The following is a 15,958-nucleotide window of genomic DNA, read 5'->3' on the forward strand; positions in this document are numbered from 1 at the left end:
GGGGGGGGGGCGTCACAGAAGTAGAAGAGACCGTGAGTAGAGATTTAAAGACGTGAGCAAAGTGTGACGGCAACTCGACATCAGCACAGAGAGAAGACTGTTCAAAGAACCAGTTGGAAGCTACAGAACTGGAAAAGTATAATCACTGACATAAAAAATTAGCCAGGCATACTGGGCACACCTCTACTGCCAGCACTCTAGGAGCCTGAGGCAGGAAGACTGCAAGTTCAAGCCTGTCCTGGACAACTATAGCAAGTTAGTGAGACCCTGTTTTAAAATAGAAAGGGCTGATGGGCCGGGAATATAGCTCAGTGGCACAAGCACCTGCCTGGCAAGTGCAAAGTCCTGAGTTCGATTTCTGGTTAAAAAAAAACAAACACTAATACCGGAGAAAAACCAGAAAAACCAAAAAAACTAAAAAAAAAAAAAAAAAACAAAAAACACTAAGATAGGGCTGGATATATAACTCAGGGCAAAGGACCTGAGTTCAAAAAAAAAAATGAATTTGACACTAGTTTGATGTATTATTGCACACTAAAGAGCAGCAAAAAGATTTTCTAAAAATATAAACTAGATATGGTGGCATACATCTATAATCCCAGCTACTCAGGAGGCTGAAGCAGGAGGATCTCAAACCTGGGCAATTTAGTGAGAACCTGTCACAAAAACCAAAATAAACAACTGAATCAAATGAATAGGGCTGGGAACAAAGCACATTGCAAAGGACCTGGGCTCGACACCCAGTAAGAAGAGGAGAGGGAGGAAGCAGCACACAAATTGTCCAGAAGAGGGAAATCTCCAGGGGTGGAAAATCCAGGGTCCCAAGGCCAGGGAAGAGGCTGTAGGGAGCAGTGCAGGTTACTTAGCTCCTGGAGACCTAACGTGGACGTGGCAGTGACCACGGGGACACGGCCCCTGAACTGTGCGCTGAGCAGATGCGTGGCACAGTCTGACTGCATCCGCAGGAAGCCGCTCTGAAGAATGCTGTGGGCGGGGCAGGTGCCTGTCCTTAGACTTCGGGGGACACTGTGGTGACATCATCCCCTCAGCAACAAGCGCAGAGCCCCGACCCGCGTCTCCGCTTCTCCGCAGGACCCTGCAGCTAGGTAGCGTTTACACATTTGGATCGATGTTCTCCGGGCACCCAGGTAAGCAGCCTGTGGATGAGGTCAGGCACTGTCTGCTGGGGCTGTGTCCCACCGTTCATCCTCCCAGTGTGGAGGACGCGAGCCTGGCGCCCAGGGTGGCCACTGAGCTCGTCCGGCCCTCCCTGCCCTCGCTGCTTGCCAGTGCCCTCCGCCTCCGTCTGTGTCCACAGGGCATTTCCCCTGGCGCTCATTTTATGCTTTCTTTCTCGGGTGTCACTGTCATGGCAGCACTTAGGGAAGCTCCTAACTCATCGACGTATTTTATTTGTGCTCCTGGGGAGTGCATGCAGGGCCCTCCCACCAGCTACAGCCCATCCTCGGTGTCTTAGTCACTTCCTCCCAGCTGGGACAGACCAGACTGAGCAGGAGAGGTTCACTTCGGCCCAGCCTACGGGATTTTCAGTGTACTGCAGTCTGCTGCTCCAAGGCAGGGCACCTGGCAGAGGGGCGAGAGCTTGTGGAAGGCAGGGAAGAGGTGGCAAGGCTTCCTCTTCCTGTCGCTTTTTACTGCCCCCAGGCTATAGTCTAGTGCTTGGTGCTGCCCATACCCGTGGGGTGAAGAGGGCCTTCCCTCTTCGGTGAACCCATCACACGCACTCAGACTGCTGAACCAGGAGGCTGATGCAGTACTGCACACCACCGTCCAGTCACTTCCCCAAAGCCCCACCTACAAGGGCTCGAGGTTTTTGTTGTTGGTTTTTTTTGAAAAAAAAAAAAACATGTAGTTCAGGCTGGCCTTGAACTTCTTTATGTAGCCCAGGCTGGCCTCAAATTTGAGCTCCTCCTGTCTCAGCCTCCCTAGTGCTAGGATTGCAGGCGTGCACCACCGCGCCAAGCCAAGGGCGCGAGGCTTTAAAGGGACATCTAGATACAAGCCACAGCAGTCTCCTTTGGTAAGTGTTCCGTGTACACCTGAAAGGGTGTACCATATAGCTAGCTTTTGTTGGCTGTGATGTTCTATGTGTAAATTAGGTCAAGTGGTCTATTTTGTGTAAATCTCCTGTGACCTCACTTAACTGTTCCCCACTGCTTCTACACTGAGATATGCATTAAAATTGCCAGTGAGGGGCTGGGGATTTAGCTCAGCGGCACAGCACCTGCCCGGCAAGCGCAAGGTCGTGAGTTCGATTCCCGGTACCAAAAAAAAAAAAAAAAAACGCCATTGACTGTGCATTCAGCTAGGTCCGCTTTTGCTTTATATATTTTTAAGCCTTATTTTTAAGCTCTGTACAAATTTCATTATATGTGTATTTATTCATGTCTATTTCTAGTAATATCATATCACCAGTCATTTTCTTGGTTATACTGGCATGGTGTCTTTCCCATCCTTCCCAGGTTGTGCTTTTATACACATCTACACGGGTGTATACAAATGCATGTCTGTACGTATCTCAGATGCGCGTGTGCACGCGCGCACACACACACACACACACATACACACACACAATTTGTGTACTGGGGATGGAATCCCAGGCCTCGTGCTTGCTAGGCAAAAGCTCTACCACTGAGTCACACCCCCAGCTCATGTTCTTTCCTTAAAGTACAGGTTTTCTAGTGCTGGGGTTGTAGCTCAGTGGTAGAGCCCTTGCCTAGAGTGTGAATGCCTAGCACTACAAAAATAAAAATAAAGTATACCTTTTCTAATGAGCAAGTAGGTGTGACTTTTTAAATTTTGCATTCATCCTTTTGTTTGTTTGGGTTTTTTTTTTTTTTTTTTTTTTTTTTTTTTTTTTTGAGACCGGATCTCGCTGTGCAGTTCAGGCCGGCCGTGAGCTCACTTTGTAGCCCAGGCTGGTCTTGAACTTGCAATGATCCTCCAGCCTAAGTCTCTTGAGTGCTGGGATTGCAGGCATGCGCCACTGCGCCTCGCTTGCACCACCACACCTGGCTGGTTTTTTGGTTTTTTGAGACAGGATCTTGCTATATACTTCAGGCTGGCCTTGAACTCACTATGTAGCTCAGGCTGCCCTCAAACTTGCAGTGATCCTCCTGCCTCAGTCTCCCACGTGCTGTCTACAGACATGCGCCACTATATCCGGTGACAATCTTTCTTTCCATCAAAGTGGTCCATTTATATTTAATGTAATTACTAATATAGTTGGGTTTTCAGCTACTTTTTTTTTTTTTCTGGTACCAGGAATTGAGCTCATGACCTCATGTTTGCCAGGCAGGTGCTGTGCCGCTGAGCTAAATCCCCAGCACCCCATCTATTTTCTAAGATAGGGTCGCACTACATTGCCTAGGCTGGCCTCAAACTCCTAGGCTCAGATGATTTTCTTGCTTCAGGCTCCTGGAGTTGGAACTACAGGCATATACCACTACATCTGGCTTACCAGGTATCTTCTATTTGTCTCATTTTTTAAAATTTCTCCTAACACCTCTTATCAAAAGATATTCTATTTTTCTGGGTTTTTTTGTTTGTTTTTGTTTTTGTTTTTGAGATAGTCTCACTGTAGTTTAGGCTGGATCTGAACTGTGCAGTCCAAGCTGCTCTCAAACTCACACTGATCTTCCTGCCTCGGTCTCCCCAGTGCTGGAATTATAGGTATGCATCACCATGCCCAGCTCCTATTACTTTTTATTGAATATTGTAGTATTGTTTTAATGGTTGCCCTAGAGATTACAGTACGTTTCCTTAGTCTACCTTAAATCAATCTGCAAATCTTGCAGTGGTGCAGCTCCATTAAATGCATCCCCTACACACCTCGCGAGCTCTTGTGCTCATGTTTACGTGTGTTGTAAGGCAGCGTTCCTTGACCTCTACTCACACTCATGCTCTTTATCCTTTTCTGTGTCTCTGTCCTTCTGTCCAGATCATTTTCCTTTAGCCTAAATAACTTTTCCTCTTTTTTGCAATATTGAAGACTTGACCCAGGGCTCACAGGCTAGGCAAACCTGCTCCCACTGGGCCACATTCCCAGCCCTCTTTATTTTGAACCAGCATCTCACTAAGTTGCCCAGGCTGGCCTTGAACTTGCAATCCTCCTGTCTCAACCTCCCAAGTAGCTGGATTCAAGGCCTGCGCCACTACCCCTGACACAGCATGAACAATTTCTAGAGTACAGATGTTTCTTCCAGGTCAGGCTGCAGGATATAAATTTTCTTAGCTTGTGTTTGTCTAAAAATATCTTTGGGCTAGGGATATAGCTCAGTGGCATAAGCGCCTGCCTGGCAAGTGCAAGGTCCTGAGTTCAATTCCCAGTACAAACAAACAAACAAACAAATAAATAAATATTACCTTTATTCTACATTCATTTTTCACACCCCTTTATTTCCAGAAATACATCATCTCAGACTCCACTCTGGTAAGTACTGAGGCTGGACTGACAGTTTTGAGGCCCCTATTCTTTTGTTTCTCTGTGAAGTGTTGGGTTTGTTCTAGGCAAGGAAATCCCATCAGGTCTATAATCCCAGCACTGGGGAGGCTGAGGCAGGAGTAACTTGGAGGCCAGCGTGGATTCCATAGTGAGTTCATACCAGCCTAAACTACATAGTGAGACCCTGTCTTAAAAAAAAGGGGGAGGGGGAGAAGGAGGGAAAAAGGGAGGGAGGAAGGAAGGAAAGAGGGAAGGAAGGAGAAAGAAAGAATGAAAGAAAAAGAAGGAAAGGAAGGAAGGAAAGAAGGAAGGGAGGAAGGGAGGAAGGGAGGAAGGAAGAGAGGCTGCCTGGAATCCGGGTGGCTCTGCAGCCAGGCCTCTTCTGCTCTTGGCTGGCTGCGGCCTTGCTGGCCCTTAGGTGCAAATGTGCGGCGTTTGGCCGCGCCTCTCACCTCAGGGACTCAGATTCGGAACCGGCTCCCTTCAGCATAGCCGGAACTCTCCCAGCTCTGCGCGCAGCGCTCCTCGCTCCCAGGGCTCCTCCGGGCCCCTCAGGGTGCACACTTCAGAGTTGGCCAGCGACTTGAGGGCTCCTCTTCCTGGGGCACCTTTCTCTTTGGAACGTCCCCATCCTCCATTTGCTGTGCTCAGGCAGCCTCAGGTTCCTCCAGCACCAAGCAGCCGCTCCACACCCCGGACCTCGGAGTCGGACCCACACTGGGTGTCCACCTGCTTCTGCGAGGCCGCCCGTCCCTGCTGCCTCTGCCCCTCCCAGCGTGCCAGCGTCCCTGCTGCCACCTAGGTCCGGCCAGCCCGGGCCCCAGAGCAGTCACAGCAGTGAGGACGTTCATGAGAGCGACCAGGGGCTGTGAGACCAACGCACCTCACCTCTGGACACGTGACTGCAGGGCCAGCGCTCGGTACCACGCGGCCACCACACAGAGCAGGACGTGGCTCCAGGGCTGCTACTTCCTGCCACGCTGGCCTCTAAGTCCTCCACGTGGGACAGCTCGTGGCTTCCCCCTGGCAGCGTGGGAAGCTTCACGCCACACAGACAAGACCGGCCTCGCTCACCGGCCACCACCGACATCTGCTGGCTGCTCCCTCCAGCCGTCTGTCCACGGCCCAGGGGACAGAGGGAGCAGCGGGCTCTACTCTGTCTGAGGCCCCGTCTCCACAGGGCCCACCCAGTCACCCGAGGGCCAGGCGGGGCGGCCCGGCAGCCCTGCTCACTGGCAGCACTCAGCCACGTGCCCAAGGAGCTCCTCGCCTTGCTCATCTCCGAAGCAGCGCAGGCAGTGCGGGCACTGGAGGTCGCCCTGTCCTCTCGGGGCTGCGCTTGGGCACCCACCCTCCTTGGGGGCTTGTGGCCGTGGAGACCTGGGCCCCAGCCCCCGGCCGTCTGGCGCTGCGAGTCCCAGCGCGTCGGTCTCTAAGTACGTGGCTGTCTTGCTCCCAGCATGGATCCGGCTGGCACCTGGCTCTCGGGGATCCTGCAGGAAAAACGGAGGCCAGGCTCGTTTCCAGCAGCTAGAAACACTTCATACCCCACCCCCCAGGAGCCAGCTCCCTCACCCACAGCACCCACCTGGAGGGACCCCGGAAGGAACAGGCCCAAGCGGGGTTCCTGCAGCCATCAGCCCCGAGATCCACCATAAGGCGGCCCTGATGCCCCACCCTGAGCCCAGGCCGCCTGCACCACACTGAGGGCTAGGGCACGGATCGGAGCCTGGCCCTGTGTGGCAGCAGGGGGCTGTCCTGCGGCTAGCAGTGCCACTGTCCCCACAGGCCTGGCTTCCTTTCCACTCTGCCTCCGAATGTGGGTCTCCCTCAGGTCACAGGTTGGGCACCCGCACCTTCAGCACCGCCGTCCCCAGACGTGCGACCTAGGGCAGGGCCTGCACAGTTCTGCCAGCGCCTCAGGGCCAGAGGCCACAGCAGCCCCACCAGGAATCTTGCCCTGGCAGCTGACCAGGCCTGGGACTGCCGCTAGTCACTCTTCTGCCCCAGATGTTGAGAGGCTCCTAGACAGACCACCCAAGACCATCCCTGTGACCCGGCCGTGAGCAGTTTTCAAATCAGGTACAGACAGGAGGCTAGAAACCCCCAAGCACAACCAAATCCCGGGAAAACCCATGTATCTCCATGTCCAAGATGCTCCACTCCCAGCCAGGACATGGCTGGAGGCTCCAGTCCAGTACCCATGGTCCGGGGCTCAGGGAGAACCAGGAATCACGGGCTCCACACTGGCTCAGGGAAGGCCCCTGGCAGGCTGACTGGGCCAGCTGTGGCCAGCACAGCCTCTGGCACCTCCTTGCTGGCTACAGGCTGCAGTCCCCACCCTGCTCCGCCTCCCCAGGTAGCACTGGGGCCTGTGCTGCTGCCTGCTGAGGACTCAGGCTAAGGTGTGGAAGAAAGACGTCTGCCATGGCTCCCTGCGCCCTTGTGCCAGAAGAGGGAGGAAGTGTGACCCCAGATCCTTGCTCTCGCTCTCCAGGAGGGCAGCTCCACGGTCAGCAGTGGCACCACGATGCCCAGTCGTGTCAGGACAGCAAAGCCCTAGGACGGGGCCGCAGCGGACACTATGCAGCTGAAGACGCCAGCCTCCCAGGACTAGTGCAGAACGTGGGTCTGAACTGCAGGAGCGGGAGAGGTAGCTAGCGCTCTTCCATGGGCACTGTCAGTTACAGCCCATGCCAGGGGTGGCCCTGAGCCCAGAGGCTGCACTGGGGACCTTGGTGGACACCTGGGACCTGTGGCACACCGCATGACATGGTAACTCGGTCCCCGCCTGCCAGCCAGCACTGACGCGGACAGAGCTGCTCTCTGGACACCTGAGGGAGATGCCTAGAGAAGACAGGCCCTGAAGACGGCCACCTCGCTCCACTGGCCGCCACACCCGCCTCCTCCATCGCTGGACACGGAACATGTAGGCGCATCCCCTGCCGACACCCCGGGTCCCGGGGAGGGGCCGTCACGGCCCCAGCACCAGCAAGTCAGGGCTCAGCAGACAGAGGCTAACACCCATGAAGAAAAATCAACTCACCGAGCCCAGAGGAGAAACGCCCCGCACCCACCTGTCCCTGGGCGGCCTGCAGGAGCAAGGCCAGCCTCTCCTCCAGCTCCTGAATCCTGCTTTGAGCCCGCTCCCGATCTGCCCTTTCCGACGTGAAGTCATCCTTGTACGCCAGGATCTGAGGAGGCACAGGACACTCGTTTCTGTCCCCATGCCCACCGCCACCCAGCGCACCCAAGCCCTGGGCCTGGCCTGAGGGCCACACCTGCTGCTCCAACATCTGCACTCGCTCCAGGGTGGCATCCTGGGCTGTCCTCGCGGCCGCCAGCGCCCGCTCAGCCTCCGCACAGTCGCGCATCCTGGCCTCCAGCTGGTGGTTGAGCCGGGAGATCTCCTTCCTCATCAGCTCCGGCTCCTGGGGCTCCTGCAGTCCGCGCAGCCGCACCTGGAGCCCCCTCACATACTCATCCCGGCTGGCGTCATAGCGCTGCCACTTGGCATTGAGGTCTTCCACCTGTGGAGGCAGCGCCCGGGCCCTCAGCAGCGCTGCACACAGGACACCGGCCTCCTGGGACTCCTGGCACCCACAGTGACGTCCACAGCAGAGATCATGCACAGAAGTACACTAACTCAATTTTCTTGCCTGAAAAACTTTTTGCTGCTTGACAGGGTGGTGTACACCTGTGATACCAACTGCTTGGGAAGCTGAGGCAGGAGAACCAAAAGTTTAAGCCCAGCCTGGGGAACTTAGCCAGATTCTGTCTCAAAAAACAAAGTGCCATGGACCTGGGAATATGGCTCTGTGGTGGAACACTTGCCTTGTGGTCAATCCCATTATGTAAAAAAAAAAAAAAAAAAAAAAATAGGAGTGGTGGTACACACCTGTAATCTCACCACCCTGGGAGGCTGAGGCAGGAGGACTACAAATTCCACCCCAGCCTGGGCACCTTAACAAGACTCTGTCTCGAAATAAAAAAATTTTTTTTTTTTTTGGTTTTTCTCCAGTACCGGGAACCGAACTCATGAGTAAAAAAATTTTTTAAAGGCTGAGGATGTAGCTCAGTGCAAAGGCCATCCTCTGAGAAAGGCCGGGCTCCAGCACTGAGGAATGAACCCCTGCCACCCGCTAGGCCAGGTGCTGCTCAGGGAAACGTTAGGGCACTCACGTGGGCCACCTTCTGCTTCAGCAGGAGGTTTTCTTCCTGTAACTTCTCGACGGCAGCCTGCACAGCAGCGTCCCCACCTGTCCGCTCTGGCTGCACGAGGAGGAGCACAGCAGGGAGGCCACGTCACTGCGCATGACGTGCACGGGAGGGGGATGCGGGGGCCAGAGGCTGAGGCAGAGCACCGAGCACCACAGCTGGCAGGGACCGCCCGGGTGGCAGGGCAGAGCCCCACAGGGCCTGCTGGCTCCGCTGCTGCCCACGGTCACGGCTCTTCGTGCCCTGGCACCGCTGTGCGGTGAGCTCTCCCGGTGGGAGCCCAGCCTCCTGGAGCTCCGCGTCTACAGGCTCAGCGCTGCGGTCGCGGCAAAAGCTCCCATCCCCGAGCTCCCACCCCGGAGTCCTGCGGCCCCCGAGACCACGGCAGGGGCAGGCCCCGGCCCTCCACACCTTCCTGTGCACACGCCGGCAGCTGCGGCCCCTCGGGTGGGCAGCGACCTGGCTGAGCCTCCAGCAGGGCCGAGGTCCATGAGGAAGCCACAGCCACGCCAGCCCCTAACAGGAGCACATGGACCTGAATGAGAGGCTTGTGAGACACCAGTTGTACCCGAGAAGTGCCATGTACTGAGCAGGGAGGGCGACTGTGTCAGTGACACTATTTTTATTATTTGTTTGTTCATTTTTTTTTTTTTTGAGACAGGGTCTCAAACTCATAGCAGTCCTCCTGCCTCAGCTTCCTGAATGCTGGGGTTACAGACATGCACCACCACTGGCCTTCTTTTTTTTTTTTTTTTTTTTTTCCAGTACCAGGAATTGAACTCATGACCTTGCACTTGCCAGGCAGGCACTGTGCCGCTGAGCTGGCCTTCTTTTTTTTTTTTTTTTTTTTTTGATCTCAGTGACGTTATTTTTGAGAATTCCCCTTGAATGATAGGAAGTGCAAAGCTTAACCCAGCCTTCCCTGGGAAGCCCCAAGTGACTCAGCCAGGTCCAGGGCTGAGAAGCGGTGCTGAGACAGATGAGGTGGTTGTCACCATCCCCCGCCCCACGCCTGCTTTCGGCTAGCTGTTCTGGGCGGCTACTGCCAGATCCACAGGGTGAGCGTCACAGTGGCTCAGAGCCAGGCACTGCCTCACCCAGACGGCGCTGGCTTGAGCTTCTAAAGTCCCAGTGTATGCCAGAGAGGTGCCCGGAAGGGACCTGAGCTTCTGGGCCCGGAAAAGTGCACAGTCCTGCTCCCCACCAGTGGGAGGAAGGTGCCTCGAGCAGCACCAGGCCCCACCGTCCCCTGCTGCTCCTGCCAGGACACCCAGCCTGCGGCCCCCGCTCCATGCCCACCCTCATGGGAACCAGCTGCCTTCTGTCCCTACCAGGCTGGGCCAGCCCTCACCCCGGCCTGGAATGTCCCCTCTCGGGCACCCACAGCCACAGGCCCCAGGTGCCTCTGTCTGCTGGCCCAGCTCCCACCGTGCCCCCTGAAGGGCACAGTGTTGACGAGGAGCCTGTGCCCGAGGATAGTGTGATGCCCCCCGATGGCACGGATGAGCCGAAAAGCCAACCTCAGCGGTGGCGGTTGAGGCTCTGCTGAGCCGGGAGAAGTCCCGACCACTGAGATGCACAGAGCCCACGAAGGCTGGCAGCGGGGCCTTGCGGAGGTGGGGTCCACCCCTGCACATGAGGGCTCTGGAGGCCTCAGCAGGCCCCAGTGGCACGGCCGCCTGCCCCGCCCCCGCTTCCCCATCCGCACAGCACGCTGTGACTGCGCTTCCCCAGGCAGCCCCTGCACCCCAGCCCTCACCAGGCAGAGGCGTCCACAGTGCCGTCCCCACCACTCAGGTGGTGCTGGGCAGCGAGGGACTGGGAGGTGCTGCCCGCTTCCTCCACACTGCAGGTCCCCGCTCCTAGGCGCAGGCTCTCCACGCTGCCTCCGCCCTGCCGCCCTCCCCTCGCCAGGAGACACTGGCCAGCGTACCTCGTCCAGGCCTTTGTCCCTCCCCGGCCCCTGTGCACGCAGCTGCTCCTCCAGACGCCGGGCCAGGTGCTGGCACATGTGGGCAGTGGCGGCCAGCGTCCTGCGCAGCTGCTGCGTCTCGCCGGCCAGGGAACGGCACAGCACGTCGCTGGCGGCCCGGGCCCGCTCCTTCTCAGCCACGCTCCTCCGCAGCAGGGCCACCTCCTTGTCCCGCTCGTGCCAGGGCTGGCTCTCGGCCGGCTGCAGCTCCTGCTCTCCCTCCTCCAGGCGCTGCGTGAGTCTCTCTGCTTCCTCCTGGGCACGAAAGCAGCAGCAGGTCAATGGCAGCAGTCCGCAAAGCCCGAGACAGGTGGCAGAGGAACCGCCACACCCTGCACGCGACGGGAGGTCAGAGCTAAGCACGAACCTCGGGTTTCCCCAGCTACAGGGCCGTGGGGTACAGTGTCATCCAAAGCTCTGTTCTCAGGAGCAAGCTCACGGTTTGAGACTTCACATAAACAAAGCACTAAAAGTAGCAACCCCGAAGTGTCCTGCACAGGAAGGGGGACCCCACCACAGTGGCCCCGAAGCCGTGCCTGGCACAGGATTTCATTCAGAACAGGGTCTCTGCAGACATCCTCAGTTAAGATCAAGTCATTCACCGCCGGACACTGAGATTCTGGGAACACTAAGCTTCGTTCCCGTCTACAAAACGGCGCCAGACCTGCCTCGCAAGCGCTCACGGGAGAAGAGCGAAGGTGCTGTTTCACGTGGCACCGGGCCCCTAAACATCCACAGCTGTGGCGGCCTCCTCACGCCCGCCCGCCCGCCCGCCGTCTCTCCAGGGTGCTCTTGCACCTGGCCTTTCCCTTCTACTGGGCCCGAGCTCACGCTGCAGAGCCAGTTCTTCCCCTACGTCACTTTTACTTTCTCGAACAAACTTGGCTGCTTTAAAAAAAAAGCGTCAATAAATAATATCTATGATTTTTTAAAAGATTGTCATCGTGATGGGGTCCTGGCTAGGATGGGCCCTAGTCATATTCCAGACAGCTAGGCGAGGTAGAAACATTCGAGGCAGTCAGACAGGGCTGGGCCCTCGGGGGCCGGTGCGGAAGACGGGAGCCCAGGACAGTGGAGGATGACCAGGCCTGCGTGCCCCCCCGGGGGTGAGCAGTGAGTTAACATTAACATCAGTCGCCCCGTTGGGGGCCGGAACCCCCTGGTTCTTTCTCCTTGAAAAGGCCCTGGTTCTTCCCGTGCACCTCGCCCCGTGGCCTGCTTCCCCATTGGACCACCGTTACCCAGGGGGCTAACCCTGCAGTCTCACTGGATCACGGCTCTGACCCACGTTGTACCCAGCTCCGGATTTTGCTCTATAAAACCCCCTCTGTGAAGTGGCGTCCTTGGGAACTGACTTTCGGGTCTTCTCCTGTCTCTCAGGAGCTGTGTCCCATTCAATAAAATTTTCCTACTCTTACCCTCCATTGTTCTAGAATCCATTCTTTGATTTTGGGGAACACACATTTGATGTATCTGGGAGTACATTTTTCTCCCCTGTATCAATCCAGGCAGCCACTCGCGCAGACAGACCAGAGCGATGTGCCTCCGCGTAACGGCCTCGGGGACTGTGGCCACAGCAGAGGCCGAGGAGGTGAGGGGGACCCTCCCTCGCACCTTACTGTGGCGCTTCTGGCCTCTAGAACTGTGGAAATGCTAACTGTTGCCTTAAGCCAGAGTTTGTGGTACTTTTTTATGGCAGTTCTAGGAAACTCGTATGCACAACCCTAGTGACTTCTTTTTAAAAAGCGGTCTTAAAATGACACTTCGGTTGTTTTAGTTTCGGGACAGGGTCCCTCTCCACACTGATCTCAGTGACCCTTCTACGGCACCTCCTGAGTGCTGGGGCTTTAGGCAGTTGCCGCCAGGCCTGGCCAAAACGACAATTCTGTGCTCTCCTGTTTTTAAAGAACCCTCAGAAATAACCATTAGCTGAGGGAGCCAAAGCCGAAAAACCTGGGGGAGCCCAGGAACACGGCCACACACCAGGCCCCCCTGTCTCCCAACATTCCCCACCCCAACCCACGGGGTCTCCGCCCGGACACAGCGCCTGCCTCCCACCAGCTGTCACCTCCGGGTGCCTGCTGACTGCCAGGTCGGGAATCTCAGGTGAGAGCCACTCTTCCCGGCCGTATCTCCCCCTCCGTCTGCATGACCAGGACGTCCTCAGCTGGGGAGAGGCCGGCCTTTCTGTGCCGAAAGAGCTGAGGCCTCCAGAAGCTGGGCAGACCCGCAGGACGGTGGAAAGGGGCTCCTGGGGCCGCCACCCACAGCCAACTGGGTCCTGCACAGGCTGCTGGTACCCTGATGGTGCACACAGACCCTGGAGCCACTAGCTGGCTCTTCCATGTCCCTGAGCCTTAGCAGCCTCTTGGGGACCCCTCGATCCCTACTGGGGGTCCCTGCTCCTCACACGGCTGTCACTGACAGTGACCTGCCAGCAGCTCACCTCTTCTGCTTTGGGTTTTCCTCCTGTACTGGGGCTTGAACCCAGTGCCCTCTCTCTCAGCTACATCCTCAGCCCTTTCCATTTCTTGAGAGAGGGTCTCGATGAGTTCCCCAGAGTGGCCTGGAATTTGTGGTCCTCCTGCCTCAGCCTCCCAAGGAGCTGGGATTACAGGTGTGCACCCTTGGGCCCTGCTCGCGCTGTGGTTTTAATTCTGCTTTGCTACCTGGGTGAACACAGACCCTGGGAGGGTAAACCTCCCCACTCTTCCACAGGCTCTGTGGCTGGCCCCAGGGTGAACGTCAGATGAGCAATAACCGCGTAAGACATCAGATATTCCTTAAATAATTAAAAATGGCAGACACACCCACATGCGCATGCTGCTGTGCACCTCAGGCACCTGGCAAGAAGGCGGCACCTCCGGACACAGCCTCACACCGGGCCCCACCCTGCCCGCTCAGGACACACTGCTTGTCTCCACATACTGTCCTCTGCCTTCTCTGGATCCGCACAAAGGTCACCAACAACCCTGGTCCTTTGGAACTGGTGCCATCGCAATGGGTCATCGGAGAACGAAAGGCACATCTGGCCCAGCACACCCCACAGTCACACAGGGGCCATGCGAGGTGCCGGCCCCTGTCGACTTCGTGCTGGGCCCCACCGGATTCTTCAGTGAGGTTTGCGTCACACTGGAAGGACCAGAATGGGGCGCATGCAGACCAACACTGGGGCGAGTGAGGACACCCCACAGGTCTGTGGGGGAGAAGCTTCCTCATCGCCATGGCATCTCGGCCACTCCGGGCACACACAGGCGGGGCTGCTCTGGCGCTGGCCTCACCGGACTCCAAGGACATGGCTGCAGCCCACCTCGCCCTCCGCCAGGCTCTTCTGGGTCAGAGACCCAGACAACGCTGCCTGCTGCTCCTCATTCTGGACAGATCGGTCCACCTAGGCCTCCCCCCTTCTCCTCCTTGTCCTTTGCTAGTGAGATGTTTTTTGTCATGTGCCCTGCTTTCTGGGCCTTGGGAATAACCGAAGTTTGTGCACAATTCTCTGGTTTCTATCAGCTGTCCACAAGCAGAGTGTATTATTACCGCATATGAAAATATAATATTTCTGTGAACCATTTTTAATAATGGTAGTAATTATTTGCTTTCACATTTATTATTTTCTATTATTATTTTCACACTTATTAACTTTTACTAAAGTTAAAGTCAATTTCAGGGCCGGGGATATAGCTCAGCGGCACAAGTGCCTGTCTGGAAAGTGCAAGGTCCTGAGTTCGATTCCCAGTACCAAAAAAAAAAAATTCAATTTCAGTTCCTTGTGCCATTCAAAATGAATGATTTCAAACGTAACAATGTCATATTCAACAGTAGCACCTAAAGATAATAAGCAGCCAAGGCACAGTGGCACATCCCTGTAATCCCACCACTCTGGGAGGCTGAGGCAGGAGGACTCCAAGTTCAAACCCAGTCTGGGCAACTTATCCACTTAACAAGACCCTGTCTCAAAATAAAAAAAAAATTTAAAAAAACTAGAGCTGGAGATATAGTTCAGTGAGAAGGGCCTATATTAATGCCCAGTACTAGGGGAAATAAAATCCTACAAAGAGAAGAAAACTTAAAGACAGTATAAAAAAGCATTGTGTTTGCATTGATTTAACGACCACAGTTCCTGTCATCTTGTTTAAATTAGGCTTAGACAGGTATGTGTAGCCATAAAAACACACTAGTTATCTGTCTAAACCTGCATTTACCTTCGCAAACTGCATAACCTAAGAGCTGCATCACAGAGAAAAGACAGTATTAAGATAAAAATGAACAGGGTTTCTCAGAATTCCTTGTGCAACAGCTGATCAGTGACACCTATGTTGTTTTGTTTTCCGATACCGGGAATTGAACTCACGACCTTGCCAGGCAGGCGCTGTGCCGCTGAGCTAAATCCCCAGCCCCTGACACCTATGTTTAATGCTTGCTCAGTTGGTTTTGGCAGATTGAAGGGCATACAACAATTACATATTTAAAATTACTACAGTAACGTTAACAAAGTGTTCCAAATAAAATTGCAAAATTATACTACTTTTAAATCTGAAAACAAAACCTCCCTATATAGAGGGAGGGAAGCGGGTGCCGCTGCCACCACAGACCTGGCTGCTTTGGGCCCGCATGGGTGCGGGGACGCCCCAGGGCGGGGCGCTGACACCCGGCTGCGTCCTGGCGCTAACTCAGGCCCTCCGTCCCCTCGCTGTCCCCCTGATACCCACGACACTAAGGTCGGGGGCAAGCGCGAGGGAGCTTGTGAAGGTCCTTTCCGCTTGAAGAGTCCCAGCCCACTTTCCAGGAAGAGAGGGCGCGGGCGGCGGGGGCGTCTGGCTGCGCGCGGACCTCGCGCTCCGCGGAGCGCGAACCCCGACAAGGCGTAGAGCCGCGCGCGGGCGCCGGGCCGACTCGCCGCCGGGGTCAAGCAGGAAGAGGCACCCCGGACCGCCGAGCGGCCCCTCACCATCGTGGGCTCAGCGGGGTTATTCTTGATTATTTCCTTTATTTTTCAGATGCGTAAAATCACTTTCATAACCAGAAAATGAAAAAGGCGGGTTCCTTCTCCCTCTAGGTCTGGCTGCGGGGCCCACCCTGGAAACGCGCACGACGCAACCTCCTGCGCGCTGCGCCCCGCCGGCCTGCGCTTCCCTCCGGGGGACCCCCGGGCGGGCGGAGCACGGGAGACCGGAGGAGGAGGGCTCTACGGTTCACGTCTGCCCTCCGAGCCTCCCCTCGTCCCCGCCTGCAGAAGCCACGCGGTGGGGCGGAGGGGACCCCGCGGGGCTCACGGTGCCCAAGGGGCGGACACTGGCCAGAGG

At 56.0% G+C, this 15,958-nt stretch overlaps 1 protein-coding gene across 1 annotated transcript; it reads right to left on the reverse strand.

Annotated features, from left to right (window-relative positions):
* Positions 1 to 5,669: 5,669 nt before the first annotated feature.
* On the reverse strand, positions 5,670 to 10,910 carry Tnip2 (TNFAIP3 interacting protein 2; the record flags this gene model as incomplete). Its single annotated transcript, XM_013506803.1, is given in 5 exon segments — positions 5,670 to 5,958; positions 7,543 to 7,659; positions 7,747 to 7,995; positions 8,648 to 8,737; positions 10,617 to 10,910. Coding segments are annotated over 5 exon segments (1,014 nt in total), but the record flags the coding sequence as incomplete, so codon positions are not given.
* Between the last annotated feature and the right edge of the window lie 5,048 nt (positions 10,911 to 15,958).

Source organism: Chinchilla lanigera, unplaced genomic scaffold (assembly GCF_000276665.1).
Source record: "Chinchilla lanigera isolate Chin_1 unplaced genomic scaffold, ChiLan1.0 scaffold00113, whole genome shotgun sequence".
Lineage (NCBI taxonomy): Eukaryota > Metazoa > Chordata > Mammalia > Rodentia > Chinchillidae > Chinchilla > Chinchilla lanigera.